The 27,520-nt window shown below is 40.7% G+C and overlaps 1 protein-coding gene across 1 annotated transcript in view; it reads right to left on the reverse strand.

Annotated features, from left to right (window-relative positions):
- Positions 1-284: 284 nt before the first annotated feature.
- The window catches only part of CUNH1orf21 (chromosome unknown C1orf21 homolog), a 220,465-nt gene continuing 193,229 nt past the window's right edge, over positions 285-27,520 (reverse strand). Inside the window, exon 6 of the mRNA XM_003474917.5 lies at positions 285-9,497. Coding sequence (XP_003474965.2) covers positions 9,459-9,497 — 39 coding nt within the window. The 3' untranslated portion in view covers positions 285-9,458. The remainder of the gene's footprint in view (positions 9,498-27,520) is intronic.

Consider the following 27,520-nt stretch of genomic DNA (forward strand, 5'->3'; position numbering starts at 1 on the left):
TCTTGAGAATTCACGCGATCTGTGAATTTATGAATTTGTAGAAGCTAATATGACAGAGTTGAGTGTCCTGAAAGTGGAAGATGAACACAAAGCAGGAGCCCTTCAAGTATGTGATACAGCACGTATCCTGCAAAGCCAGAAAAGCTGTTAAGAACAGAAAGCAGAAGCCCTCCGGCACCCAGACTAGAGAAAAGAGAAGGGACAAAAAGGATACCGGTAGGGTCTTTTCTTGCCATTCCCTGACCCAAGAAAGAAAAAGGCATAAAATAGAACAAAGTCAGACCAACTGTTAAAAATTATTTAATAGAAAGTCCAATGTCAAAATGTAACAATAAACAAAAATACACATGTATAAATATGTATATATAATTAGACCTGTACACTTTCTCAGATCCTTTTCAAAATGGAACAGAATCATCAGTATAACATCTTGGTGGTCAAATCAAAAATATTCAAGCCACACGGGTCCATGGTGCCATGGGGAGTAGCACTGGTGAAGCACTTCGAGGGTTCATAGAATTCCAATCAGGAGAGAGCTGGGGATGTTGCCAATGCCCTTTTCTGGAGACCCAGAGAGGGAAGAACAATCCCATGGCTGTGTATATGGACCTGACCTGTTCTTAGCACCTCTAGCCGCTACTGTCTTGGGACAGCTCACCTGCCAGGATTCAATTATGCTGTGAGTTCATTTGCCTCATTTCCCAGCTTAGAAGTTCCCTGGGATTTTTGTCTTAGGATTTTCTTACTCCACAGGCCCAGGGCCACACAGTGGTTGGGGATGCCATCGAGGCGTGCTGATTTGTACAGCAGTGGTGTTCAAAGTGTTTGCACAGACCAGGAGATACTCAAAGTTGCTCTCAGGAGTTCAGAGAGAAAATGACAGAACTTGTTTATAATGGCTTGGATCTCAGTCATTTAACATTTCTATGCTGTGTACTTTTTATAATGTGCTTAAGGTTACTATAAAATTAAACGGATCTATGCTTTAAACAAATCAATGAGTATCCAGGAGGGTGCATCTCACAACGGTTTGCTGATAGCCGTGTGCAGTGGAAACAGATGGGCGCCCACTGCTTTAGAGTTCACGCACAGCAGGGTGGAGAGAGGCTGCACTGCAGGGCTCTCTTGCTGATCACAATGCATTTGCAGGTGCTCAGAAGAGCAAGGTCCAGGATACCTGCCAGACCCTAGGAAGACCTGATGACTCCTTGTCTTGCTGCTAGTTATGCTTTGAATGTAAGGCCAGATTCCTAAATAACGCACAAATACTTCAGGAAGAGCTGCAAATAATCAGCCAGTGACAACTGGCATGGAGGTAATTTGATCCTTTCCTGGCAATGAGATGAAGGTGAGTGGGGAAGTGTGCCAGGGCAGAAAACAGGAAGATGGTGTCCTAAATTTAAAGTGGATAGGTGAGGCCAAATATTCTCTTGGTTTCCAGCATTCTAATATTTTTGCAGGATTCTAATATTTATGCCTAGACCTTGGGCTGGACATACTTGAGTAAGAATCATAAGACCCAGAATTAACTTTTCAGTGAGGAGTCAGAGGACTATCTGGGAAATGAAAGGGTGTGGGTTGGAAACCATTCAGAGGGTGGGGAAGACCAGTGCTGCTGCCCAGGAGGGCAGGTTCAGGGCTTTTCAAAAGAGGTCAGCTCTAAAGAGCAGCAAGGCCCACTTGGGACCCCCAGCAGACGTCCAGAGCCCTCAGCTGGGAAAACTGCCCCAGTCCTGAATTCCTCTAACCTATCAGGGGAACTGTTTCCTTTTGAGCCGACTTACAGCCTGTATGCTGATGCATCTAATTCTGCTTCTGCCTAAAAGCTTTTTATTTTCCCTGGGAAAACAAAAAACAAACAAAACAAAATGACAAACAAAAAACAGAAACAAACAGAGAAAACACCTACTCTGTTCTTTGGAAAACCTAAAAGGCACTGCAAATTATTTTTATAGGGGGGTTCTAGTGTCTTGGTGCCTTCCCTGACTCACCCTAGCAGAGCTCTGATAGTACTCCTGAGGTCCTCAGTAACTACTGAGGCTGTGGGTATTTCCCACTTGTGTACACTTCACCCGTGCTTTTGAGTTTTAAATGTCCCTTTTCCTTGGCACAGGTATGCACTCAGGACCGGGCACCGGGTGATGTAATCTCACCCAGGGGAGGGCAGTGTGAGGGTGGCTGCCTTTGGTGAGCATGTCATACTGCACAAGGAAGCCCTCTGCCACTTCCTGTGTGTTTACTTTAGAGTGCACCCTCATCTCCGGGTACAGGCCAGCTTGGTCTCAGGAGGTATTTTTAGGTATCATGTCTCTAAAGTCAGGTCAGGATGACCCAGAACTGTCCCCCATCTGACTCCAAACCACATTCAGTCTGGGCTAAATCCCTTGAATTCAAACATCTTTTGGAGACAGGAATCAGAGCAGGAATGGGGCAGGGACAGAAGACAGGAGAGTAAGTTATTTCAGCAAGCTACCATGTATTCCCAGAGAGGAGGGCAATTCTGGCCCTGAGGGACCCATGCCTGAGTACACACAGGCCTGAGGGACCCATGCCGTGGGCTGTATCGGGCAGAGCAGCACCTGAAGTTCATCTCTGTGCTTCCTGAATCCATGGAAAAACCTCAGGTTTCTCTGTGGCTGCTTTAGCTCACAGCCCTGTCCTTGCCCCTTGATCTCTTTTCACTTCTGAGCCCCAGCCCCTGACCTGCAGCGCTCACTTTGCCTGCTGTCCCATTACCGTGGAAGGGCAGTTCGAAATACCCTGTTCTCTGACAAAGGTGGGCTTTGATGGCACTGCCTTCTGGAGACCTCTGATTCCCAAAGTGGGCCGGCTACCTCTGCAAAATGCTCCCACCACAGCACCCAGGACCCTTCCCTACAGGGGCCCTTCTGGGCTGTCTCCCCACTGCTGGTAGGCTCCCCAATGAAGGTGGGAGCTATGTTTGGTTCAACTGTGTATTGCTGAAGGTTAGCTCAGTGCCTAAAGTGGACGGGGTGTCCATCAATGGTTGTTCAACTGAGTCCTCGAGACTGCGAGGGGGAATGCTAAAATGCTACGCCCGGGACAACCTAGATTAAAGGAGCCCAGTTCCATGCACTGGTGTCAAAGTATCCCAGGGGAGTTGCTGAAATGCCAGTCTAGGCCACGTGAGTGAGTGGAGGAGTGTGTGAACAACACCATGGCTGTATGTGGCTGGACCTGGCGTGTACCTCAGGGATGTGTCCTTTATGCATTGTGGGCTGAAAAAGGACATGAGCCCCAAAAGGACACAAGCCAGCAATAGTCCCAGAGGAGTCAAACAGATGTGAACATCTGGTACAGAAAGGACTTGTGCTGGCAAGAGCAGCAGCAGAACTCAGTGCTCCCACTTGAGCCTAACTTTTGCAAGAGCAATCACTGGTTCTTCCTCTTGTGGTATTAATATAGTTATACTGATTCTTTGCTGGACATTATTTTGGAGTTTGAAGAAAGGCAAAATACAACCCTTTCTTCAAGTCTGTTGGTGATAAAGTATTTATATTCTCTTTATTCACTCATCTTTGTGCATGTGTGTGTATGTATGTTAGGAAAACTGACCCAAATTTGTAGTCATAACAATTCAGCTGCCTGGTTCAGGAAAATAAATAGTAATTTTACTTACATCTTTGAATGGAAAATCTGGCATGAAATCTTTTGCCAAACTTCCTTTGCTCACTTGCCTGTCAAGAAAGAGATTCCCGAAGGCTGGACTGGCATGCCAGGCCACTGGGCTGTTCTCTTACTTCTGACTCTGAGTCAAGTGGCCCCCTAAGTTTTAAAGCTATTTTCAACTCTGGGGCACCTAAGGCAGTCTGGCTGAGTTAATGGTGTTCTTGGTACTCTAAGACTTAATGGAGTTCAAAACCTTGGTCTAAAAATAACTGTTAGGAGAGGAAGAAGAGTGAATTCAGGGTTTGGAGGGTAGATAATATCTGAATGGGCCCTTCAGCTTGGGGAAGTCTTCCTGAATTAGAATAATTGTTCTGGCTTCCAAGAGGTAAGAGTCATTACCTACATCATCTTCAAGGAGTTTGGCAGCTGTCAGGTTAGAAATAATCATGATCTTGGGAACAGATTTCATAGGGAAAACGAACATATTACCACCTCTATTCAATTTTTTTTTTTTTTTGATTCTTTCAAGCTGAGTAAATGAGGGTGGATGTGGGTCCCTTCCAGGCAGCTCCTTAAACAGTTGCTATGGAGATACGAATCATTTTTTTTTTTCTACACAATATGCCTTAAGAAGCAAGGAGAGAAACTCTGGGGAGTTTCTGGGTTCTTCTGATCTTGGATCAAGTTATTTAAATGACTAGCAAAGTCACTACATTACTATGCAAAAAATTTTAAGGTCTTGAAAGAGATTTCTATTTAGTTTTGGTGCTCAAATGAGCCCACAAAAATACAGATCTTTCGACTAATGATCAAAATGAATTATCCTGTTCTAAACCACAAGAAAGGATTTTAAAAGAGGTTAAAGGTCTAAGTCCTGCCCTCAATTTCCAGAGATCAGATTCTCTCAGCTTTGCTTCAAGGTTGAGGATTTTAACCTTACAAAGATGCAGCTTGTGTTGAAACCATGAACCTTGAGAATGCTGGCAAGAAATCATCCCCACCAACAGCCTGATCTGGTATCTCACTGTAGAAGTACCTGGTTTCTCTCTCCATACTGAAAGGTTCCAAGGGTGGAGCCTTTTCTCTCTGAGCACACAAGTCCTCTTACAGCCTCTCCTGGTGTGTGAGCAGTTCATCAGATAAAATGCTCCCTAAAGGAAAATGAAGAGGAGCCAAGAAGAGAACCTGATAGCTGCCCCAGAGGTGTTTTCACAGTGTTGCAAGGGGCATGGTAATAATAATAACAATAAAAATTTAGAAAATACTTGAATGGCATCTTTCCTTTTTTCTACAGCGATGTTTTTTGTTGGATACATGCATTCAACACTTACGATATATGCTATTTAGAACACAGGGGTAATAATCCACTTTGTAGATCGATTGTGAGGATTACATAAAACAATTATAAACTGCCTTGCACAGTAGCTGGCACAGAGTACAAATAATAAACATCAATTGGTTTCCCCTGTTTCTTCCAAGATTAGATTTGATCCCCAGGTAAACTGTGACAGTTTTCTTAAAATTGTGGCATCAATATTAAGTCCTGATGTTGTCACAAAGGTAAATATATTCATCCACAAATCGCATTTTGTACCACAGCTTTGTGACTCTTTTCCGGAGACATACAAAGAGGGGACTTCTGAAGTCAAAGGCCTTTTCTTTCCCTTCAAAACCACACCCATTCATTGGCAGAAGGCAATTCACAGACCTTGTTTATGAAATTCCAGATTTATGGCATGGCATTTGCAGTGTGAAAGCCAATTGCCTTATCCAACTTTGTATAGATAGGCACACTGGGTCCAGTAACCCACCCATGACATCTGGAAGCCAAAGTTCCTGCTTTGGGCCATCTTTTCATATGCTGTTAAATATATACTCCCTACTTACCAACCACGCCCTTTTTTTTTTTTTTCCTTTTGAGGTTTTAAGTAACTTAACAAAAAGACCATTTCTAAGCAGTGCAAAGAAATAAAGCTCTGCGAATGCCTTCTGGGGGAAAGCATGGGAAGTAGATTTTATGTAAAATTACAGAGTGTAATCTAACACTTTTCTTTTTTCTTTTTAAAGGGAGGGGTAGAGAACCTTAGATACTAGTTGTTTTGCTCTTTATTAAGAAAATATTAGAGTCTCGGAGTCCAAGATTGTGAGTCAGTATTTTCCTGGATTAAGAATTAATTTTTCTTCCTACAAACCCAACACATTTAGCCAAATTTCGTATGAGTAAGAAATGGAGAACACTTCTAAATTCATGCCTAATGGGTAAGCAAGACTTATAATCAATAGGCCAACCTACATCGCAGGCTACTGAGGTAAAATTCATAAGAGGTATACTTTCCTTTTTAAGCAGGCTTTCTGAAGAACGCTGCCTTCAAAGAAAAAAAGTGGCGACGAGTTTGGGAGGAAGACAGAGTTATAACTCAAAATTGGGTGACATCAACTGGGAACACAAAGTGAGTTCCGTCATCTCTGGGCTTGCTGCTAGGACTGTCAGCTTGCTGGCCTGGTCATTTCCGATGGGTGGGTGTATCTGTGACACAGAGGTGCCTTTTCGATTTACACCAGGGAGCAGGTGGGTGCTAGGGCAAAGGGCTTAAGAACCAAGGCCACTTTTGGGTCAGGTCATTTCATACTTGAATCATCCAAGGGCAGGCTCAGATCACAGGCACAGTACACAGGGAGAGCCCTGCTGCCCACCAGGCTGCTGTGTGCTACCAGTTTCTGAGGGTTGACCTAGTTTTCTGTCACTGGACTTTGTGGCTTCTTGGTCCCTAAATAGACCCACAGCACCATTCTGTGCTCACTGCATAAGCCTGGGGTAAAAGGAATTGCGAAGGTGAAAGCCTCTTTTAAGCTTGTCTGCCAGGAAGGAATATGTATTGCATTGTGAGTGCAGAACTCCATGATCCTGAATCTCTGCCAACCAAAAGAAAGCTGTGCACACACGGCTCAGCTTTTACAACTCTACCACTAGAAGTACATAAGACATATGCAATCCAGCTGTAAATCTTGCTGGCAGCTCAGCCCCACCCACCGGCCACCAGGCAGTTGGATTTCCAATCACCCTGGCACACAGTCAGCATAGTAAGCCTCTCTGCTGACTGTTTCTTAAGTCTATTTCTTTGTATTTTGCTGCCTCCACTCACCAAACTATTGCCCGCCTTCCCCCCTTTCAACAGTGTCCTACAGAGGTGACAACTAGCAGAAGGTACCAGTATGTACACTGGATTATTCTTTTCACTGCATCTCAGGCAATCTGCTTAGTGTTTGGATACACAGAGAGAGAAAAGGGGAAAATATTTTTGCTCCAGATTCTTTCAAAAAGTATAAAAAAAGTACAAACACGAACCACTTGACAATTTTATGATTAAAACCAACAAATGGAAAACAGACAGTTTTGAGTGTTGTTAATATAATCAAGCACTTCATGCCAACCCACTCAATCACCCCACTATTCAGACCTGTTCCTAGAGATACCAATGCGTCTGAAGAGGAAATCACTTTTGCACAGCAAGATGTATCCAGTGTTAAACACAGGGGACAGAACTCCAGGTGAAAAGCCGCTGGTTTACGGGAATAACACTTATGGTTTTATTAAACACTCAAAAGTCAGGTCCCAAGAAACGTGTGGGTCTGTGAAAGTCAAAATGTTAAATGTGACTGTGAGGAAAATGCTGTGAGCACGTTTCATCTCTGGGTAGAGGATGGTGACTGCCTGGAAGACACCGTCTGAGACAACGAATAGTCAAATGGAAGACATTAACATTTGCTTCATTCTCGCTTGATAAAAACATGACTTCCAGGAAAAGGTCATCCACATAACAGAACAAAGTCCCCAGTAAACAAGTTTGAGGTGGGGCTTAGCAGTTTGTTTATAGTTCAAGGAAAACTATTTTCATCACTTGGCCAAAAACCATACAGGGGGAGGGAACTAAAAATCCTAGACTACTTGACCTCCCTGCATTTTTCTGCTTGAAGCAGGATAAAAAGCCTTACATTTTGGCTGCGTCTCTATTTATGTAACAACCACAGCTGCTCCCCAAAATAGCTGCTGCTGGCTGCAAGAATTAAGGGATTTTGTTGCTAACAAATTGGAGTCCATTTTCTACAGTCCTTGACTGAGTTCCTTCTCCTCACTTCCGCTGCCCCAGGTCTGACAGGAAATGAAGAATCTCACTATTAGCATGTCAGTGGTGCCACCAATTTTGTGGATGGATTTAAGTCAAGGCTCCTCTCAGGAAGAACAAATCTAGGTCCTCACTCCATTTTGTGGCAGATAATCTTTGGAGAACATCCTCTCCCAACACCTTCACCACTCACCTGTCTACTTTTGGAAGGTGGTAGAGAGGTTGATTCCGGGCCAAGTTCACAACCCAAAGTTCACAACCCAAAAAGACAGCCATGCAGTACTCCGTCTGCATTTTTGTGGGACAAACTCAAACCTGGACTGATGGCATGGCATTTCATGGGGTGCCTTCCCCTCGTCAAAGCTATCAAACACGTTAAAAAAATACAAAAGTTATTTTCTCCTTTTGATTGCTATTTACTTGCGAGACAATATTTGTTAAAAATATTACTTCTGCTTTAAGAAGAGATCATTCTCTTCATATAGTATGGAAAAATAAACTCTACTGAACACACAGTCAGCATTCCCCACCACTGCCAGGGGCTTTTGGCTTTCACATCTCCAAGTATCATCACCAGTGTAAAAGTCCTATGTTTTTGGGTAGGCAAATGCTTTTCACTGTACTATCAAGTACTGGAATTAGGAAGAGGAGGAAGTGGCAAGGCTCATGTAGCTTCGTGAAGGGAGAGAATCACAAAATACGGTGCTTTATTTGCTAACAAAATGAAAGATAACATCGTGGCTTCTGTTCCTCTTCAAAGGTCATGGGGTGTCCCCTCATCTCTTCTGACCATTCACAGCCCTTCTGAGCCTTGGTGGATTTTTAAGGGGAAGGGCAGGGAGCCACTTAGGCCACCTGTCAGTGTCACTGCAAAGGAAGGCTCAACTTCCACATCCAAGATCACCTTAAAACATCGAGCTGGATGAATGGGAGAAGACAAAGATACATAAAAACAGTAAAATGTTTATTTCTTAGAAAAAAAAGTGAGGAAGAGGGATTCAAAATGACTGCATCACACTTCCATCTGCATCTGAGCAAAGCCAATGTTGCAAGCTTAATTCTCAATGAAGGTACCTATTAGATGGAACAACCTGCTGCCCGCACCTACGTCACTTTCAGGAGTCAGGTCACACCATGTGTTTAATTGGTTATAGCTCCTCTACTTCTTCAGAGCAGAGAAACAAGGCTGGCCAAAGCAACCACCTCATTTCCAAAGCTCAACATTGCCAGCGTCAAGCAAGGGGCCCAGGCTGTATCTGGATGGCTCGGGAGAGATATGGAAGAAAGGGAGAGGGAAAGAAATGCTTGACTTAGAAGCAGAACTGGTCTAGAAGTTTGATATCTGAGTTCACCACTACTTCATCTTATAGAAAATAGGTTGAAGAGCATCTGTAAAACCAATAGTATCTTTAAGGTGAAATTGCAGAATTTTGCTGCATACCTGGACACAAGAGAAGTGAAAAGTTGCAACAAGTTTTAACTAGCAGCAACAAAGAAAGTTCAATAACAGTTTTTGTTTGTTTTAGCAATATTCCTTTGCAAGTTCATTAAGAAACACTGTAATTTAATGGGGCATACGATATGAAACGATCTTCTTTTGCTATAGTGCTGTTCGTCGAAGAGAACCGACCTTTGCAAAGATTTCAACTGGGGTGTAACCTATTTACACAGTAGTAGCTCCTGGTCTGTGTGATAGAATTGGTGCTATGTGATATCCTCTTCTTCCGAACAGTAATCCCGACCCTTGGGGGAAAAAGAGAAAGAATAACATGTGAATGAGAAATTCAAATCAGAGTTTAAAATAGTAGTGGCAATCAATTTTCCTTCTTGTAACAGAACCCAGGCTTTCTTAGTGATTACTTGGCACAAAGCAGATACATCACAAATATAAGCTGGAATAGCTATCTATCTAGCTACTTATCTATCTACTGATTTGGGTGAAAGTTTTACCTAACCCCAAATAAACCCATACTTTATGTTGGCAAGAATTTATAGGAACTTGTATAACAGACAGCCTTGTAACACTCAGTGGATGGTTCACTCAGAAAACCGATTTCTGTCAGGAAGGATTAGCAAGTCACTGTCAGCTGCTCACATTCTACATCCCTTTGCCTGGAACTTAAGATTTCACAAAGGGAGGTCACCATAACTCAGGGGAATCTTAGTTTTCATTCATTCTAAAACCACTGGTTACAAACTCTATGAAGACAATTGGGACTGGGCTTCAGACTCCACATCTGACCTTGCTTGGGCAAAACACACATTTTCTGGGTCTGTAAATCATCACAGATATCACAGGACAAAAGACCTACCCTGTAAGTTTTTACAGGGAGATAACACAATGTTCACCCATATGAATCTTAACCATTTCACCCATGAGCATGATCTCAAGTTGCATCCATTTACCTACAAGAGCCCTGAGATTATCCTACTTCATAGCTGACTAGCTTTCCATTGTAAGAAAATACAGTCTCTTTTATATCCCTGGTATGGTTGATGGGCAAGCTACCCTGCTTTTCTCTGGTTTCCTATCACATGGAATGACTGTTTTTTTCTCCTTTGACTTTTGGTCTATGAATTTCCTTTTGAGTTAAATATGTTTCTTGTATACAGGATCCAAAATTATATTAATGAAAATGATAGGGGAGGATGTCTAAAAAGGGAAGGTGTTGATCATTGTTAATTTCCTATAATCTTGTTTTGAGTTCCTGCATTGTTCTTATAGTTTTGTTAGGTTTGGTTTTATTCTGTCTTGTTCTGTTTGATTTTACTGTGTCTGATGGTGTATGGGTAGCTATTTTGAAGACAAAAGGATGAATTATGGTAGCACTTGTTGCTTTCCTATTATCTGGCTTTGAAGTTCTGTATTGCCTTTATTCTTTTGTTTTGATTGACTTTATTGTTTTGTTTAATTGTAGTATGTCTGATGGTATGGACAGCTATTTTGAAGAAAACAAGAAGCATGATGGTTAAAAAAAAAAAAAAAAAAAAAAAGACCTACCCTGCTGCTCAGAGTCACAGATAAGGGCTTTGTAAAGTCAAGTATTATCATTACTGTTTGCAACCTTCAACTTTTTAATCAAGCTACATATTCTGATTTTGGAAGGAAATGTTTTTTTAAAATCAAATTTTCTAAATAACTGAAAAGTATGCCCCAAAATATCAATATATAAATAATTAATGACAGTTTTGGACATACCTACTATTCAGATGTACTGAATGTTTCTTAGTTATAGCATTTTTAGGCCCTTCTGTGTCTCAGTTTCTTTACAACATGAAGACAACAGCATCTCTCACTTCATGGGGTGCTGAAGGTCAAATAAAGTTACTAAAAAGCACCCAGAACACAATGTTATACATGGTATATGTGCATATGTGCATGGCTATGTTTGACAAGTTAAAAATACTGTCCTACAATGACAGCTTCAGGCCTGTGGAAGTAAGTCACGTACTCCTGCTAAATGGTCCTTGATTGCTTGTACTGTTTGAATGTTATTTGCTAGTTGGTGTGTTTTGTTTTCTTCCACTATCATATTGCTAGCCCTCACACTGCTACTTGCAGATTTGTGAGTCCAGCATCATCTGTAGGATTGATTTATTTGCAAGAGAAACCTCTTCTGGGCTGAGAAAGTGGACAGCAATGTCCCTGAGAAGGGTGTGTGTATTTAGCAGTCCTCCTCCATTGACAGCATCCCTGGCTAATGCTCAAGCTGATGCCATCCCTATTCTTGGCCCAGACCACCCATGAGACACTGAGTCACCAGTTGGAGAGGTAGGGAAGCAGCTCTGTGGTTCTTGACTCCAATGTGGGAAACAGAGCACACACAAACATACAAACACAGTGCTATAAACGTCGAGGGATGCCCTCCACTTATCTTTAACACATGAGGCCCGAAGAGCAGATTTGCAAATAGACATTGGGCATTCAGCTGAGGAGGGAAGATGAGGTTCAGAAGATTTTATTAGGAGAAAAGGGCACTCTTATGGTTTAGATCTACAAAATGTTCCCAAAGTCTTATGTGCTTGGAGTTGATGGGTTTGAGAAGGTGATGGGATTGTGAAGATTCTAACTTTGTCAAATGAATTAATCCACTCACAAGTTCATTAGCTGAATGGGTTTACTGGGGTTGGGGCCTAATTGGATGAGGCAGATTGCGGAGTACAGCATAGCTCAGGCCTTTCCTCTCTGGCTCTAACCACCAATCTCTCTCTACTTTTCCAGGTGACATGAGGTGAGTAGCTTTCCCTCTCCACATCCTTCATCCTGTTTCTACCTGGAAGACAGATGATCATGAATTGAACCCTGGAAGCTATGAGCTAAAATAAGTCTTTTCCTTCAAAGTTGACTTTTTTTTGGAATTTGTTCACAACAACAAAAAATCTATGGTAGAGATATAGCTCATTGGTGCAGCACCCGCTTGACAAGCGTGAGGCCCTGAGTTTGATTCCTGGTACCAAAAAAGGGTTTCTAAAAACCCCCCAAATCTGACTAATACAGGGAGACTGGGAAAATCATCAGGCTTTGGGCCAAAGTGTAATACTGGTCTTAGGCTCGGATGGTTGTGATTATTGGTAAGTTGGAAAATACAGTGGCTAGCAGGTAGTCTATAAATGTTACCTACTATTAGTATGATGTATATTTGTCAGCTTTTTCATCACTGGGACATAACACCAATACCCACAACTGGAAGGAATTTCCTTGAAATGGGAACTATTGTTATCTTCATTTTGTAGATGAGGAAACTGAGACACAGAAGGGTCTAGAAATACTATAACAAAGAAACATTCAGTACATCTGAACAGTAGGTATGTCCAAAATTGTCATTAATTATTTGCCTATTGACACTTTGGGGCATACTTTTCAGTTATTTAGAAAATTTGATTTTAAAGGAACATTTCCCTTCCAAAATTAAGATATACAGCTTGTATTAAAAAGTTCAAGGGTGAAAATAATAATAATAATACTTCACTTTACAAAGCCAAATTACATCTCTCTTCTTTCCAGGGATTCATGCCACGATTGTCTAGCTCCACGGCACAAGGGCCTCACAGGCAAAGCTGCTCTGTTTGGTGGCTGCTAGGAACAGCACCAGAAAGGAAGGGGCAAGGGACTACACAGAGTAACCACAGTACTGCCTCTGTGGCCCACCCATGCACATCCAGGAACATGCTTCACTAATCCCTTGGGTGGATCCTAAGCTAATAAAGGTGACATAATTAAGGTTAACTGTCCTACTGCTACTACTACTACCGTAATTGTTGTTATTATAAACTCTTGAGTTTTCTCAGGCTTCTGGCAGAGGAATAGGGACCTTTTGCCTTGTGGCTGTCGGGTAAGTGAGGACTGTGGTCACAGCTGTGATCTGACATGGGTCAGGGGAACTCCCACCTTAGCTTTGTACCCAGACAGGCCCAGATCCCCATTTACATGAGAGAAGCTCCCATGGCAGAAAGTGAAGACCTGCCCTCCTTATGTCTAAATGAGGCCTCAACTCTAAGCAAAGTTGATGAGACTCCTTTATGAGGAAGAATTGAAGCAAGGACAGACAGACACATACACATGCGTGGACACACTCACACCCCTGCACATGAGAACTGCTGGGCTCATTGATAGAGCATCACTGTGTAGCCAAAGGGCATCCCCGACCCTCTGAGTTTACTGATACCACCAGAAGGGCCTCCCATCCTACCTTTTGAGGGGCAAAGCTAAATAAGCTCTCTGTATAAACAGAAGATTGCAATTTTCATTTCTCAAGCATTTGCTCCTCTAAATTATTATAATTAGGAGGAAGAAAACACATTAGTTGCTTTGCAGATATTATTTCATTTATTATTCATATCAATCCTGCAGCTTAGAAGTGGAGTATTGTTAGTTGTGGGAAAATTCTCATAGAAACCCAAGACTACAGAGCTAACTCTTGTCTTTTTTGTTTTTTAGGACTGTAGTGACTTGATAACTGAATTCAAATTCCAGCCAGTTTCATTTTTGTTATTATCACCTGCCAGTAGCTTTGAGAACCAAATATTTTGGTAACAAGAAGCTTTGAAATCAAAACACATTGAAGACAGGAGCCTCCATACGGTCATCCAGGCCAGATCTCAGTGCCCCTAGCAAACTGTCATTGGAGGGACTCAGTCCCAGCACCACATGGACCTCATTTGCACCTGGGCCCGACTGGGCAGGACAGGAGCTTGCTTTTGTAGTATGCTTCAGGTGTCATTTCAATTGTTAAAGAACCATGCTAAAAACAGAAACTCAAAACCTTTAGCTGTCAGAAGGCAGGAAGTAGGAGCGAGGAGGCTTGGGAGACACACAGCAGTCCTCTTAGCTGAAATACGCCTTTCCCCCTTAAAACGACCCAAAATGGAAGTCTTTGTAAAGATGTTTACACAATTGGAATCAGGGACTGTTAGTCACAATTCCAGCTTTGTGCAAAGCACGCACTGATAGATTCAGCAGGCTCAGCCAACTGCAAAAATGGAAGTTCTAAGGGTACTGACAAGGAGTGATTGTGTGAGAGCACCACAGAGGCATCTTGGTGTAGACTCAAAAAGCTCTAAGAAACTTGCCTGCTGAAACTTTTCTGATCACTCCCTACTCTGCAGAGGGCTCTCATGGCCTCTTCGGTTACTGGTATTACTATTTTCCTTTGAATGTGAAGGAGTTTATGTCAACTTGAAATGTACATTTCCAAAGATGTAGGGAAGGGTTTTTGTTAGCCTGCTGAAGTGTCTAGGCTGAGAGTAAGTGTCTAGGCGGACAGTAAGAATTAGAACAGGAAGGCCATTACACTAATTTTAAATTCTCTTAGTTTAGAGAGGAATAACTCAAAGAATGGCTTCAAATAAACAAACTTCCTCCAATGTACCGAAAGTACTTTTTCTACTTGGGTTTATACGCGTATGTATTCGATTTAAGGAATGCCACACCTCAAGGTGTACGCTGAGTATTTTCCCATTAGTGTACTGAGTCATATCAAGGTTCATATCCTTTATTATAGCAACTGTAGAAGTGAGAATTGAAGACGAGTATATGAGAATTGAAGGTAAATATATATATTTTTAAATGTACAGTTAAATATGTATCAGGACCAAGCGCTCACTATGTCCCGAGCAAGCCAGCCCTTCTCCATCATACTGCTCTTACATGTATTGCTCACTCCCTCTCCAGCCTTCTCTTCTTGGTTAGTTAGTCTTTATGATCTCTGTGTTGTGTCTTCAAGTGGAATTTCCCCCAGATTCTCTAAGGATGATCATTTGTTTTCCCCCTCTGTGTTCCTTCCACCACTCTACACCTTGTATAGCAATCTAGGCTAAAATATTTCCTTCTCTTCCATGAGGGGGCGCGAATGATTCCTGAGCATCTTTGTCTTTTTGATGCCTAGTGGAACCCTACTGTGCCCCACATGATGTGGGTTATCAACCCTGGAGGTGGGTGGCGCTGGAGGAGGGGCAGGAGCGGAGGCTGTGGAGCAGAGTGGTGTTGTTTAGGAAGTGTCCTGGTACTTCGTGAGAGAAGGAAGTCGCTGACATTCTGCAGATCACACTGGAAGAAGCAGACCTTTTAAACAATTTAGGGGGTAGCAAGTTTTGAGTAAAAGTATCAGCAGAGATAAAGCTACTATTTCAAGAAGAGCCTGGAACTTAGCAGAAGGGGAGCAGAGCTGCATGGCAAATCAATAGCAGTGGACACTAGAGTACCACTTTTGTTTATTTAAGTCATACTCATGTACAGTCATGTCCAGCTCTCTTCCCATAATGTTCAGTCAGGCATCTTAACCAATCGTTTGCTGTTCACATCAAGTTCTGAGCAAAAGAACCTTCTAGGCATGGCTGTAGAGTCAGGTAACTAAATATTCCAGGCAAGACTCTCATACTTAGGAAAAAAAAAAAAAAAACAAAAGAAGTTGTTTTGTAATGAAGCCTCATGATAGAAGGTGGTTTTAAAGAGGCTATTGCTGCCTGGAACTACTTGTTATACTTGTCATAAAGTCAGCCCTTATTGGTTGATTAACTGAATACTCAAGTGAAAAATTCAACTTCCTCCACCATGCCTGCATGACATGAAGAATCTCGTTTAGTTCCTGGCCTGTGTGCATTTAGTTCTGCCCCTTGTCTCTTCCTTAGATAATTCCTTTCCTTTCCTAAATGTGGGATTTGTAAATCTCAGTTTCTTAACTATTAAACACCTGGGCAGCCTTTACCCTCTCCTGTACGGTTTCCCTCTTTTCTGGGAGGTAAAGAACGTTTCGATTAATAAAACACAAATGCTCCATCTGAATTTCAGTTCATAAGTTTAGTGGGCATCTCTGTTCTCTGCCCACCTAACGGTTTTGTTTCCAACTTATTCCTCCATGTAGTAGGACCCTGGGCAGACAGTTCACATTTCCATGAGAGTCTGGACATTCTTGAACTGGAATACATGAGCAGGATATCCACATTCCACAGCATGATGTCTGTGAACCACTAGCCAGAATCTAGAAAAAACTCAAAGAGGAGGCGGCCAGAAGAGCGGAAGAACAGGCATCCCCAGGGCCTGAGGGCTGGCAGCTCCTTCTGCAGGGGGTAGGGGTGGAAGCAGTCACTTTCCACTGCTTCCTCAGGGCTGAAAGAGCCACAGCCTTGTCAGTTGTGGACCCTTTTTCAACACTATTTTTATCTGCAGTCCAACGACAATTCATAACAATAATTCTAAATGCTGATGAAATGCTAAAGAAACGCAAGCAAAAATAATTAGCTGCTCTGTTAAAGTCTCCTCTCCTGGATTAATTCATTAGAAAAATCATTCGAAGCATTAATGGACGTCTCCATCTCTAATGAGCTTTATTCTAATTAGACTCACATGTTGTTATTTCAGTTGGAAAAAGTCTGGTTGGTAATGAGCAGCAGAGTGTGGCAACTCCTGTTTCTTTGGCCACATATAGGAATGATCACCATGATAATGACAGCAGTGACAACAGTCCCAGTACAGCGGGCATTTCATTTCTAAGACAGAATAAGTACTAACTAAACAGCTTTAAACCCCAATGAAGTGTTTATTATACCGGACTCTCTGCTCTACCAACAGTAAGGAGGATAGTTTAGAAGCTTTAAGTACATGCTTCTCAAGCTTTATCTGACAATGGTACTCAGTTGGTTTCAGTGACATTCCACCTACAAGGAGACCAGCAAGACTGAGGATAAAGGAGGCAGGGAAAGACACTGTAGTATGTTCACAAATTCTAGGCCACACTGAACTGATTTCCTGGAGCAGTGATTGGCTCCCAGACTTCCTCTGGGAAAGTCTAGGGTAAATATTTTAGGCTTTGTATTCCACATGGTTTGCTGCAGCTCACTCTTAGCTATGGCATGGAGGCAGCCATAGAGAAAAGTCATCAAACGAGCATGGCTAATTGTTCACTTTTATCTTTACTTGGGCACATCAAATTGAAATTTCCCATTTTTGCATCTTGTTTTGTTTCCTAACTATCAAAGAAGATGTAAAAACTACTCTGATTCCATGGCCTATGCATGGCCAGGTTGTTGCAGTTTGCCTGTGCTGTTCCAGAAGGCAGAATTATCCTCCATGAATTCAGAAGACAATACTGTGGGAAGATTTTGCCCTGACAGATCCAAGAGATCAAACAGCAGGGGTAATTTGCGTCTTGCTCCAAAATGGAGCAAGAATTCTATAAAATGCCATTTTTACAAATGTTCACATCTCACAAAACATTCAAAATAAAAGTTAAATTTAAACCTACAACCCATTTCCCCAATAGACCAAAGTCTTAAAGTTTTATTTGAATTTTAATATGCATGTACTTTTCTACGGGTTCAATCCTGTTATAGATACAGTTTTTATTTTTTCCCTCACTTTGTATATTTTTATACAAATATGCCCTGTTGCGATTCATTTTTTAAGTAATGATAACTTGATCTACCACTTTTTTTTGTAGAATCTTTATGGAAGATTTTCTAGGTTATTTGATGGACTTAATTCAGAAATTTCTTAATTAGTATATTCTCAAATGTAAGAATAAGATTCAAGTATCACTTCCTTGCCCCACCACCAGGAAATCTGGATAACCCATGGGGTAGACTGGGGTTTCAGGGATATTCCCTAAGTTTCCTGTTAGACAATGGCTTTGGAAAATCTGAGATTTTAACTCATCTGTCTTTTGGCAGAGATGTGTTTTCTAGGCAAACTATTTACACATCGTTGTCCTGAAGTAGTTGTTTTTACCCTAGAATTGATACTGAACATGGAAAGAATACTTTCTTTCCTTGCAGTTAATGGAGTATGGCTGGTAGACGTCATATGAGGATCAACTTTCCTGCTGGATTAGGGAACCCAGGTCTATATTATCCTTCCCCTCAGTGTCTGAAGCTCTGTGGTTGGTGACCAGGCCAGCCAGTCGTAGCGGAGGAGTTAGTGGGGGGATGCTGTCTGCACCTCATATTGTCTCAAGGATGGAGCAGACCGAAGAGGGAGAAGTGAACGACTACTTTTTAAATTTGGCTCCTTTTCTCTCTTCTCATAAGGGAGAGTGACACTGCTTGCTAGATCACAGGTCTCGTATTTCTCCTTCTCTGCCTTTGGAATAGAAGCACATGTTGCATTTGTTGCTGGGGGAACCCTGCCTATAGAAAGCAGAGAACAGTGAACTGGCCAGAGAGGAGAGAAGGAGCCTGGAGGGCAATGAAGAATGGGTACTGGCATTCAGGGTTGGGGAGAACACTTGTGTTCGGTTTCTTTCCTCTTCTAGGACACAGCTAATGAGGCCAAACTGGAAACATCCCAAGAGGAGAAGACAAGTCGGATCCACAGGACTTCATCATGACTCCTGAGGCATCAATAGGCCTGATTAACCCAACATGTTTCCTAGGAATGAACACTTCGGGGAGATGACAGCCAAGGGAGGCACAGAGGACACGTGCTAGGCTGAGTCGGCCAAATGGACTGATGTGCGGAGACTGTTAAGCTGCTGGGTTATGAACAGCTGATTAAGAGTTGTCACCCATGTTACAAATGTCTAACAAGAACAACTGTTCACAGAGATCAGGCATCTATCTGTGTCCAGACTGACAACCTCTGGAAATGAGAATGGTTTCAGATAAAATCTAAAACAGGACTATTTCCAGTGCCTTACAGTGTGGCTCACTGCCCTCCCGGTAAGGGTTCCTGGGGGTTTTCTTTCACCCAGCTGCACGCTGGGGATGAAGTGGAAGGAATGGGCAAGGCCAGTGACCACTGCGTGATCTGCCTTCTTTCCACTTGACATTTTGTCACAAACATATTCCTCTTTCCATAGATTTCTTTTGACTTTGAGAAATTTAAGAGTTATAGAAAAGTATGAAGAACAGCACAAACAAAGTATTTCTACCACCAAGGTAAGGCATAGTAACATTTCACAGTATCTCTAACTCATTTTCACTCTCGTACTGAAGAAATTAAATTACTACCTTGATATCCTATCCCCATTCCCTTGTCCAATAATAGCCATGGGTTTAGCATTTCCCCTTCCCATTTATTTTATTTTATATTCTTAGCATTGGGATGGAACCCAGGGTGTCAAGCATGCTAATTATGTATTCTACCACTGAACTACACTCCACAAGCTTTCAGTTTACTTTAGATAATTTATTTTTATTTTTTTTACTTTACATAATTTAATATTTGTGTATTATTAATGCTATATCATATATTACACTTTTATGCATGTAGGAATGCTTAATTATATCACATATGTAAACACTTGCATTTATAAATACATTATACAAGAATGCATATAAATATGCACTCCTCATGTATCTACCAGTACTTGGTCAATAACTGTTGCTTAATAAATTTACTCAATATCTATAAATGATATGCTATGGTATTTATATTATTTTTAATTTATATGATAACACACAATTATTTTTGCACATTTCTCTATTCCTTTACCAATATGACTTGAAATCTCTAATTTGGTCTCTCTCATCTCTCTGTCTCTCTCTTCATATATTTTTTTCTTGGCTCATTTCTTTTAGTACTGCATGATATTGTTCTACAGGAATATAGAAGATTTTATTTATTTCCTTCCTTGACTAATGGACACTTAGGTTGCTTCTAGTTTTATTTTGGTCTTTGTTTGTACTTTTGGATACTGAATGCTGCAGTGAGCTTTATTGCAAAATGTGTAAGATCATTTAAGTATATACTGCCAGCAGTTTAATGGCTGGTTTTTATTGGTTTATATTAATAGTACTTCTTTACACAGTGTATTCTGACAACAAATCCTTTGATGTTTTAAGTGTTCACATGTATTCCAAACCAGCTCTGGATCTGAGTCTGACCCAGGATGCTCGCTTGGCTCCTCTGTCTCTTTTCAACTTTTTCAGCACCCAGAAGGGAGCTGGTGATGATTATGCAGCTCCAAACCTCCAGCAATCAACTTTGAGAATATGAGCTTAAAACATTTTAGTTCTCTTCCCGTAGATTTATTTAGAACATGAAATTAAAATGAGGGCAGTCCAGAAGTGTCAGCTCTCAGAGTGCTTTTCTCTAGGAATGGAGTAGATCATATCTTCACACATAAGAATTTCAGAAAGAGAGGAATAAGATGCCTCAGACATAACAAGAGACCTCAGAATAAGTTTTTTTTCAAGAATTGTGCAGAGCATAATATGCCTCACAATTCCTTACTGACATAGATAGGTATGTCTCATTTTTTTGCTCTTAGGGAGAGGAAAACTTTAGGAGTAAATCAGATGAGATATTCTCTGAAGCTCCTTCCAACTCAGGTTCCAGAGTAGCAGCCCCCTAAAAGCAAGCATCCTATTTCCTAATTTCTCATTTTCCCTTCCCTTGGCACTGGTTCATTTCTGCTTCATAGCATATTCAAATTAAGCTTATTAAAGGAATCAAAAAAGCCAATCTCACCATTTCTATGATTTCTTGTGAGTTACATTTCCCTAATCTTTTATTGCCAATGTTATATGCATTTTGAAGCAGTCATTAATGAACATTTTTAAAGGCTCATAAAAGGAGGTTTTTAAGAAAACTCACAGAAATTAAAAAAGAATGATGCCTCCAAACAGGGAAATTATACACAGGGGCTGTACCCAAGCCCTGAGTCAATGACTCATTCTTGTAATCAAGCTCAAAAGCCAGGATCAGTTACTTAATGACTCTATAAATGTTCACAAGGCTCTAATTCCTGAACATGTTTACAGCACTGAACAGGGAGGCAGATCAATGTGCTGGAAAGTGTCTTATTCTAACATTCTATCTATAAGGAGATATTTCTGCCACAGGAAGGCACTTGCTCAGGCAAGATCTGAACTAAGTTTGGCATTTTCAGTTTCAGTCTTAGCTTTTACTCCCCAACCTTTCTGTGTAAATGACTTGGATGATATGGACAGGCAATTTCAATCAAAATTAAAGGTACTGATTACAGAACATCTACCACACACCAAAAACTATACAGGAAACCCTAGGTATATTTTTTTTCCATTTCCCAGCTAAGTTAGTGCAGACTACCCAATATTTCTTTTGTAAATAACTGAGGATCACGGAGTTTAAACAACTGGCCTGGAGCACACAGCTAAGAAGGGGCCAGTCCTTGAATCTGCTCCAGGTTGGAGGCACAGGCTCTTTCTCTTGCATCTGGCTGCCTCCTTCTCTGGAACTCTGTAGATCTAACTTCTGGCAGTGTACCTGCTATATACCAGCTACACTGCTCCAAACTGTCATAAGCACTTCCCTCTTCCAGGGGGGTGATTTCTATCATATCTCCGTCCTTTGCATACTTTTGCCTCTGTCTAAGGCCCAAAGGTTTTATCTTACACATTCACAAATTTTTCATGCCCTGTGTTAGATTCTAGAGGGAAACAAAGAAGTGAGACTCAATTGTTATCCCAAAGGATACACTAAATGCTTCCAATTTTTTTGGATATTCTCCAATAAAACAGCTGTAGATGCCTAGATTGGTACTAACTCCACCTCAGAATGCTCTCTGGAGGGCTGAAGCAACACTTAAGGTGCCAAACCCAAAGAATGGAAAGGAAGGAAGGAAATAGGTAGAAAAGAATATGGGACAGGAGAAGCTAAAGGGGAACTAGCCAAGAGAATGAGACTCACCAGCATCCTGCTGCTCGCTGCTTTGAGTGGTACGTCAGCCTACCTTCCCTTGCCTAAGGTCAAAATAACACTGACCTGCACTGTGAGTTGATGGCCTTGTCCACCATGTGTCTCTTATAGTAGTTGCATGCTTTCTATTTGCATTCATGACTATACTGCTTGAGAATCTGAACTCTTCTTGCTGATCCCTAGAGAGCCAGGTCGATAGAACTTCAATAATTCTCTGAACCTAAGAGGGTTGCATTTCTTTCAGGCATAGAGGCCTGATTCATTCCCCTTGACTGTACCTCTGATTCCCACTACCTGGAGCGGAATACTAGAATTCTTCAGGTCCAGAGCACACTCACATTCTGTAAGTTTTCCTGTACCATGGCGATCATTGTGAGGATTAAGAAGTCATCTGCATAAAGCTATGCAGTAGGGATAAAAACAAACAAGGCCAAGTCAGATCCTTGCCCTTTGTGATTAAACTTTAATTAGAAGGGGAGGGGTGTTAGCAAAAGCAAGGCATGCTAACGCTCACGATGGAGCCAGAAGTTGCTTCACGAAATGATAACAGCAGCCAAGCCCACTTCCAAAATACACATGCCATGACTTCCTGTACACATACAAGTCAGGAAATTAACAGTCTCGAGGATCAAACACAACAGTCGTAATTTTCCTCATTACAAACAGGCACAGAGGAAATTTTAAACACAGTGCCAGAAAGAAAACCCATCACATTGGCCTCATGTGGCAAACACTGTATTTGGATCTACAGCAGTTGTGCAGTTGAAGAGTCTCTACAAGAGTGGTTCATACACAGAGCCCAACAACACAGTTCAGAAACTCCATGAAAGTCATTCTCTTCACCAATCAAAAAGCACACACTTCATCATAGGCACACTGACTCAGGACAGAGGTGAGTCTGGCCTGGTGGGCGGTTAAAAGAAGGAGTCTTTGAAATAAATTTAAAAATGCAGACTTAGCACACTCTTGTGCATCAGTGAAATTAGTTCTGGAGCCAAGGGAATCAGGTCACTTTAGAAACCCAAGTATCTTCTAAGTGTGAATGATTAAAGTAGATGTGGCGGTCTACAGCTATTCTTTTAAAGTCAGCAGATTTAAAATTCATACACTGCTCTTTCTCAGACACTTTCTTAAAGCTGCCACACTGAATAAATTCAATCAACAGAGCCAGCTTTTCAAAATCATACCAGAATATGCAAGATGAAGTATTTTTCTTTAAAGAGAAAAAAGGTAAATGACAAAGAAAGGAGAATGGGTTTGTACTCAGTTTCCAAATCCTCTTTAAATCAAAGATGCATATAGACAAGGCTGCTACCTAGGCTCACCTGTACTTGTGGGTACACCTGGGAGCTGGGTAAGAGGGAAGTGTATCAGTGAGATGTGTCATACAACAACTATGGGTCTTCCCTGGGACCCACCGACAGCTTCCTTGTGGTTGTGAACCTTAAAATTATAGTTTAAATTTTTGTGCATATTTTTATAGGGTGTCTCTTTACAACTTTAAAAGACAAAATTTAAGAAGTCTGATGCATCAGAAAAACTAGCCAAATTCAAACAGCACTGTATTAAGACATTCTTTACTTAAAATCCAGGGCCTTCTCTGAGAGAATAAATGATTCCTCGGCCATCTGTTGGGTTGTTATTTCCTCATAAAACAAAATTTAACTCCTTATTTTTTACTATAGAAGACACTATTACTGCAGAGTCTTAAAAAGTTTTTTTTTTCCTTTTAACTTTTCTGCTTCTTACAAGTAAATGGAAATGTACAGTGGAGAGCATACCTTAAATTCTTGAAGCTACTTAGCACTATATTCAGAAATCCTTCATGGAGTTTTAATCTAGATACTTGCTTTCATCTCTAGATACAGTGAAAGGCTAGAATTACAAAATCACTATGTTGCTCTGCAGCAAATGGTCGTTTTTTGAAACTGCAAATTTAGCACATGCCAACACTGCAAATAAATTTTTAGGAGTCTCTCGTGGCTTGCCAGGCAGAATAATAACCTCAGATTACAATGGAATAAAGGTTAAATATCAAAGTAAAAAAGGTATGGGACAATTCCCATTAATTTATAGCACTTTTACTCTCCAAAAGGAAAAACAGAATTCTGAGCACATCTCTCCCGTGGTCATCTTTAGATGCAGCGTAGTGCTGTGGTATCTTCCATGGCAATAAAGTGAAATGGCACCCGGTGTCATAGAAGTGTACCAACTACTTATGAGTGGTTTTGGATGTTTCAACACTTGACACCTGTATACTTGTGTTAGTACAGGAAAATCTAAGTCTCAGGGAAAAAGGGGTTGGCGATGAGGGTAACAGTAGTGATGGATGACAGACTCTTCTGCCAGTAAAACAGTAACGTTTTAAAGAAACTCACTTTAAAAATGGAATTTGCCACAGCAAGGGACTATTTTGGATAAGTTTTATATTCCATACTTCCTATCAGTTCTTTTTTTTCTCTCCGAGGAATTCGCATCATGCCCAGTCCTTGGGAAGAGTTCAGTCAGTCTGCACTCTGATCCCCCATACTGGGATCAAACTCAAGGCACTCTATCACCGAGCGCCAGCTCCAGCTCCAGCTCTTTTCTTTCTTTGATGGGGTCTCAATGAGTTGCCCACGGTGGCCTCGAACTTGTGACCCTCCTGCCTGAGCTTCCAAAGTAGCTGGGATTACAGGCATGGGGACTAACTCTCCGGCTTTTCACATGGCGGGTAAGCACTCTACCACTGAGTTACAACCCCAGTTCTTAGTGTTTTTTTTGGTACTGGGGATCGCATTCACAACTATGCGTTTGCAAGGCAGGCGCTTATGCCGCTGAGCTAAATCCCCAGCCCCAACTAGTTCTTAGTTTTAATTTTTTTTTTTTGGAGGATATTTGTCCAACTGTGGTGTAAAGGTAAGTTGTAGCTTTGCACTGTGATGAGCTCTGGAGTGGTTCAGAAGAAGAATAATTTTACTATAACCGTTTTCCAGTCCTAGTGTCAGTACACTATTATTGATGCTTTCATGGCTATTTTGAGGGACACAGAGTAGAAATTTTTGTTTAGTGTCCAGAGAGGAGAGCTGGAAGGTAAATTCAAACCACCCCCCCACCAATGAATTAATAGATGAATCAGGAAAGCAGTTTTACATTGTCACAGGGTCAGCCAATGTTGTTTCTCAATAGTTGAAGGGTGAAAAAGGAATTCCTGGATGTTTCTGGGAGAGATGAAATCTTGAAACTCATGACCTCTCAGCTATAGGTGAGTTTAATCTTTTTTTTTTAAACTCAATTCTATAAAACCTAAAGAATAGATTTGAGCTAGCTACATTTGTAGTTATTCTCATGCTAACCTTGGCTGAAATATTAGCAATGGTCATAGACTAGAAAAGCAACTTGGAAGACTTCGACTTTTAATTGTGAATATATAAAATACAACAAAGATTACATTAAACCAATACCTTAAGAAGTAGGGTTTAATTTCTAGAGACTTCATACTTAAACGATACATAAGATAGCACACTCAAAAAATGCTCGAAGGGGTGAAGTTTACATAAGAGAAAAAACAAACAAATTTAAAAAAAAAAACCCAGAAAAGTAGAGCTTAGAGAAAATAGAAAACTCCCTGTAGAAATCAAGTGGTGCATGTCAGATATATAAATGTATTTGTTCTGGGGTTGTATCTCAGTGGTAGAGTGCTTGCCTAGTGTGTACTAGTTACAAATCAATGGGATCAATCCATGAAACTTTAACACACACACACACACACATTCATTCAATGGGGGAACACTGTTTATGTTAAATCTACAAGTGCTTCTTTGTGCAGTGAAGCTTCCATTTGATAAATGATCAAGTTATACACTTTGTTTGCATTGTGCTAAGCATATGATACTCTGGAACCTGGAGGCAAAGGAAAAAGGAAAGTCAGATTTCAGGTGGGAGCAACAAACTTCAGTGTTGAGTAAAGAAAGGTTGAATTTCAATTATGGAAACATGTTGGAAAGAGAATTAGAGCACCTAATGCCTTGTCAGAGTATGCGAATGTTTAAGAAATAACTTAAAATTCAGGCTTTAATTTTCCCAGTCTACCTCTAACTATTAAACAGATATTTTTATTGCCCAAAAACTAGTTGGGTGGGGGTGTTCTAACAGAACACAGAAGGATCTTTATCATCACAATAGGCATAATATTTTTTTAATACTTCTTTTTACTAAAACAAAATGTTACCGGCAAACTGAACAGCTTTTGAACCAAGATGTGAAACTTGGTAATTGCTTAGTTGAAGTTTTCAATCTAAAAAGTCATGCAAAAGCCAAAAATTCACTGAAAATAAAAAATTATTACATTCTTAAATATTTATGTATTTCCAGGGAACACTGTAGCTTAAAATACAATTTTAATTTATCATCTACCTCTTCTTTCCGAATTGGTGATATCTGTTGGCCCTTTAACGAGCCAGAAAATTATATAATTATATGATTACTCTTTCAGAGGTCTATCTCACAGTGGATTCTGCTGCAGCAATACTGACAAATTTAAGACCTCTTTCATTATTTTTCATTAAGAATTCATAACTTGTTAATTCATAAAGAAGTGTTCTGATAAAAGGGCCACAAAATTACAAAGAAAAATTAAAACTGAAAGATTGTAAAATTGGCCTCCAATGCCTTAAACATAGTGCTGTATGCTCTGTTCTGAATGTGAGGTTTTGCTCTCCTTGAGAATAAAGTTCTTAAATTATAATGCTAAGGCTTGTAACTTTTACATCAAATCCACTCCTCTGCAGGGATGAATTTAAATTCTATAAGAATGTAAGCCCTTAATTATTGCCATATTTCATTTTACATTCAGTTTATTAGCATAAGATATTCTGAGATCAAAATGAGTTCTGTTTCTACCAAGATCAATTTTGAATCATATTGTCAGCTTAAATTCACATATTCCTCAAAGAAGCAACTTGGTGTTCTTTGGAGTTAGGTATACTTGGGCTGGAATTTCTACTTGCTCACATATTGTCCCTCTTATTCGTGGGAAATACATCCTGAGATCCCCGGTAGATTCCTGAAGTTGAGGACAGTATCAAATCCTTTGTCTTCCCTATTATATAGAAGTGTATCACTTAACAATAATGACATTCTGAGAATTGTGTCACTGGGTGCTTTTGCCATTTTGCCATTGTGAAGACACCACACAGTATACATGAACTGGCCTGGAGAGCCTGGGTCAATTACTTGATGTGGCCTCTTGATATAATCAAGATACCTGACAAATCTGAGACATATGAGGCTGCCATTGCCAGAGGCATGCTGTCTTATAGTTACTTTTTTGTTATAAATAGGAGTATATTTGAAAACAAGTAACATGGTTATTTGCTATCATGATTAAGTATTATGTACTGTACTTAATTTAACTGAATTCTACACTTTTATGTGACTAACAGTGCAGTAGATTTGTTTACACCAGCATCACTGCAAGCAACTAATGTGTTGTACTGTTTTTTAAAAATTAAATATTATTTTATTTTATAGAGATTAAGCCAAAGAGGAGAGAACAAAGCAGATCAGAACAGAACAATGTAAGCAACACAGCACTTCACCACAAGACAACCGGCTATTAATAGTAGCTACCATAATGTCTCTTTCTTGGAAATAGTTGAGCATACCTTCACAT

The sequence above is a fragment of the Cavia porcellus genome, unplaced genomic scaffold, assembly GCF_034190915.1.
Source record: "Cavia porcellus strain 051 isolate PalLab524CR breed Dunkin Hartley unplaced genomic scaffold, mCavPor4.1 scaffold_29, whole genome shotgun sequence".
In the NCBI taxonomy this organism is placed as follows: domain Eukaryota; kingdom Metazoa; phylum Chordata; class Mammalia; order Rodentia; family Caviidae; genus Cavia; species Cavia porcellus.